At 36.0% G+C, this 4,820-nt stretch overlaps 1 protein-coding gene across 1 annotated transcript in view; it reads left to right on the plus strand.

Moving 5' to 3' along the window:
• The window catches only part of HEATR5B (HEAT repeat containing 5B), a 103,139-nt gene that overhangs the window by 30,137 nt on the left and 68,182 nt on the right, over nt 1-4,820 (plus strand). The window contains exons 15-16 of the mRNA XM_015572571.1: nt 2,206-2,395; nt 4,016-4,185. Coding sequence (XP_015428057.1) covers nt 2,206-2,395; nt 4,016-4,185 — 360 coding nt within the window. The remainder of the gene's footprint in view (nt 1-2,205; nt 2,396-4,015; nt 4,186-4,820) is intronic.

A 4,820-nucleotide genomic window follows, 5' to 3' on the forward strand; every position in this document is an offset into this window, starting at 1 on the left:
TTAGGAAAATGATTTGCTGTATAAAATTGTAATCATTCTAATAGGTTGGTAGAAAAAATGTATTAGGATCTTTTTTTGTCATTTTGTTTTATGTAACAGCATATAACAGGATTTTGTTTTTTAACCTAATCTTAAAACTGTCTTATTTTGGGAATTCAATCCATTCCACATACATTTCTTTAAACGTATTTTCTTGTTGTTATTTATCATCCATTGTATTTGTTTTCTCTTTTCTGCATTTTCTTACCTTTATTAGATCTTTTTTTTTTTTTTTAAATATCCAGCCTTCTCTCTCTCCCCTTTTCTAATACCCCAACCCAGGTCCAGGGTTATTGGTTGAATTTTCAAGTGTACTCTGAATTTTTTGTTTGTTTACAAATACAAATAGAATTAACTACATTGAGAGTCAAGAACTTCTGTATGCAAAGATGTACTGCATTCTTGATTTACCACTTCACATTGAAGCACCTGAAAATATTAATAATGTATAAATGCATTAGCATCCAACTTGCCAGCTTCATATTGGAACTCACAAGTTCAATTTTATTACTACTTGCCATTAGTTTGTTGAGATGATGAATGAGTTCCTTTAGGATTAGATAAAAGACACTAAATCCACTCCTCCCAAACGAGTTATTAAATTTCAACTAGTCTATAGGTTTAGTTTGCCTTAGACTTCTTGGTAAAGGTTTCTAGCTATGTAAAGCACAAAATTCCCAAAAGTGTTAAAAATCAAAATCAAGTAATCTTGTTCCTTAAGAGGTGCCACACTACTTTTTTAATGCTGTTTTATACTAGTTTGGAAGAAAAATTATTTTACCCAGGCAGTTGCTGCTTGCTTCATTTATATCAAAAAGTAGGTGCTACTGCCCTGGCTGGGTGGCTCAGTTGGTTGGGGCATCATCCAGTATACCAAAAAGTTGTGAGTTTAATTCCTCGTCAGGGCACATACCTAGGTTGCAGGCACATTTGTGAGACAACCAGTCGATGTTTCTCTCTCACACGGAGATGTTTTTTCCTCTCTCTCTTTCTCCCCCCTCCTCTCTAAAATCAATAAAAACATATCTGTGGTTAAGGATTTAAAAAAGAGAGAATAGCCCTAACCGATTTGGCTCAGTGGATGGATCATCAGCCTGCAGACTGAAGGGTCCCAGGTTCGATTCCGGTGAAGGGCATGTACCTTGATTGCGGGCATATCCCCAGTAGGGGTTTGCAGGAGGCAGCTGATTGATGTTTCTCTCTAATTGATGTTTCTAACTATCCCTCTCCCTTCCTCTGTGTAAAAAATCAATAAAATATATTTAAAAAATTTCTTTTAAAAAAAGAGAGTATAGGTGCTAGTTATCTTTCTTCTTTTATCTTCAGCATTTTCTCAGCCCTCTTTTGCTTTAATTTTTTGAAACCAAACTCCTCTAAAAGACTGCCCTACATGACTTTTTATGGCAAGACATCCTATATAATAAAGAGCTAATATGCTAATGGTCATCACGCTGTGATTCCCTCACACCATGACACCCTCACACCGTAACGAGCAATCACCAGGAGGCTGTGTGCACAGTGGACACGCGTGCGTAAGCGGGGACTTGACGTTGGAGGTCCCACGGCTTCATGTGGCACGGAGGCGGGTCCCAGCGGCTCTGTGTGGCACACAGGAGGGTCATGCGGCTCCGCACAGTGAGGCCGGGGGTCCCACGGCTCCACGTGGTGTGGAGGCGGTTCCCGCCGTTCCAGCCTATCTCTTTGGGGCAACCATCGAGGAGCCCCGGATGGGTGGGTGGGGCCTATCTCTTTGGGGTGATCGATTGCAGGGCTCCTGCACTGTAAGAGAGTACAGGCCAGGCTGGGGGACCCCCCTCCCCCTCCCCGAGTGCAAGAATTTCTGCACCAGGCCTCTAGTTTTACTATGCTTTGGATCAATTACATTCCCTCAAAACTAATATTTTAGTTTATATCTTCACAGAATAGTACAAAACTTAGTCTTAAGTGTTCCTCCCTGTTTCTTCTGTTTTAAGAATCCTAACTCAAAAATAATGTTTCACAGTTGTTTGTCTACATGTATTGCTTTGGTTCTTGGTGATTGGTAACTTTTGTGCTATCTTTTATTTCTTAAGGAATATATTTTTAAGTGTTTCTAGATCGTTGATTAAAAATTAAGATGATAATATTTACTAAAATTTAATATAAAATTAATATATTTTATTTCAGACATGGTCTCTTCATTCACTGGCTTTGATAGTGGATTCTAGTGGCCCCATGTACCGTGGGTATGTGGAACCAACATTGTCTCTAGTTCTTACCTTGCTGTTGACAGTTCCACCCTCACATATGGAAGTTCATCAGTGTTTGGGTAGATGCTTGGGTGCTATAATCACTACTGTTGGCCCTGAACTACAAGGTAAGCTCATCTTAAATTAGAGGAACTAGGCAGATAATTGCTATCTTTCAGTTTCCTGAATGTCATCATCATGTTGCTTAAAGAAATGTTGTAATAATAATCATACTGTGTATTAAATGCTTGCACCTTACGGAAGGACTGGAAATCTGCTTTTTACTTATTATTTTATTAAATCTCTACAATAAACCTGACTCTTAGTGTTTTTTGAAGTTTTAAACAGAGAAGACATTTCTAAATGAAGATAAAGATAAAAGTGGATTCCTTTGGCCTGGAGAATCATTCACTTTTCTTCATGGACTTTAGTTTCACTATTTTTTTGAACTTTAAGTATCAGGAGCATAGTTTTAAAAAAACGACTGCCATAAAGTAGATAATACTATCTAATTTTTCCCTGAGGAAGCAAGCCTAGGGATGATAAGTAACTTGCCTAGAATTACTGAACCGAGTAGCAGATTTATGATTCTAAGGTCTATGTTGTTACCTTCCAATTCCACTGAAATAATTCAACTAATGGCTAAATTAAACACTCACATCAGCAAATTACTGTGAATTTATCCTGAATATTTCAGCTTTTATTAAGTGCTTTCAATGGGTCAAGCTTTATTTAAAAAATGTATTTCAGCATTTATTAAGTCCTTTCAATGGGTAAAGCTTCTTAAACATTATTTCACTTAATTCTGACAGTAATCCTGACATAGAAATATCTATTTTACTGATGAAATACTGAGTCTGAGAGAGATTAAAAGCTTTTCCAAGTATACAGTGAGTAGTTGGAGTCAGAGATGAAGCCCAGATCCATTTCTTCTGCTTGCATTTTTAACTGCTATGGACAGATACTTTTAAAAAGAAAGAAGTAGAAATAAGATCTTAAGAAAAAATGCTAGGAATTGAAAAAAAAAATGTGTGATTTAGACATGTCTCTTTTTTGGACTCAGTGTCCTCTTTGAGAAAGTTGATAATTCTATCTTAAGTGAATATCAGAAGGATATGGAGAGAATCAATATGTGCCTTTGATTATGTATTTACCGAGTGCTTTCGGATATGATGACAATGTGGCAATGCATATTTCAAATTAGAATGTGACTCTTATGTGACTCTTATTTCCTTGCTTAGTCTTTATGCATATATAAAATTATTTTGTTTTACATTGGTAAAATTTTTAAATCACTTATATTTGAAAATTAAGACATTTTTATACACAGCATATAATACTATAATTTAGTATCACTGTAACTATCACTGTAAAAGTTACTCTTAATCTTATTTGGAAAATGGGATTTCAAGTTACTGTATGATAGAGGTGATAATGTTAGTTGAACAGACAACCAGACATGATGAATCTTTTGGCCCTTTTACATAAAACTGACAGGTTTAAAAGACAATATCGTTTTTCAGGAAATAAATACAAACCTAGCTAAATCTAACAGAGGTGCATCATTGTCATATATACCATTGTGTTTCGAAATGATTTCCATGGACTTTGCAGACGTTTTGTTTAGAAACAACCTAAATAGTAACCAGAAGGAGGGTTATTTAGAAGATAATTGTTTTCTAGGAGTCTTTTTGGTGATAATAATAAAGTAGTTGTTTTGTGCATTTTTTTTTTTCTTTTACTACTAGGAAATGGAGCAACTATTTCCACAATTCGTTCTTCTTGTTTGGTGGGCTGTGCAATTACCCAGGACCATTCAGATTCTCTCGTTCAGGCAGCTGCCATATCTTGTCTTCAGCAGCTTCACATGTTTGCACCACGACATGTCAACCTATCTAGTCTCGTTCCTAGCCTTTGTGTGAGTATAAAGCTCTTTTATTTACTGATTTATTTAGAGAGCTCCAAATTTGTTTCCCAAAAGCTCAAACTAGACTAAAATAAATAAAAAAGGAGGTTTCCTAGATGATGGATTCTAGGGTTTTTGCTTCAGTAGTCACTTTCTGACTATTTTATTTACCGATTCCCCGTCCCCCCCCCCCCATCTTAAGATATGTTTTGGTGAACTATTTATTTCTTAGCTAATAGTCCTTCATATTTTTAGAGTTTCCCACTCAGAATTTTATTTCTTGAAGTTTGATAACTTCTTAGAATCTGTTGCTATCCTCACAGTTGTTAGTTTATTCACTCAACAAATATTTAGTGAGAGCCTACTATATGCCAGACACCATGCAAAGTATGGGGATACATTTATGGATGAGATAAGATGAAGCCTCTGTCATAATGAAAATTATGGTTTCAAGGGAACATGATTAACAGTGATTATTTACAAATGAAATAGGTGCTAGTCAAGGCTATAGGAGAGCATTTGACAGGGAAACCTATTATAATCCAGACATTCAGAAAAGATTCCTGTGGGAAAAAATGCTATTTAAGGTGTGATTTTCAGGATAAATAGGAGTTAGTTTGAGGAAGAGCACGTTATTGGAGTGGACA

This window comes from Myotis davidii, unplaced genomic scaffold (assembly GCF_000327345.1).
Source record: "Myotis davidii unplaced genomic scaffold, ASM32734v1 scaffold1149, whole genome shotgun sequence".
Taxonomy (NCBI): domain Eukaryota; kingdom Metazoa; phylum Chordata; class Mammalia; order Chiroptera; family Vespertilionidae; genus Myotis; species Myotis davidii.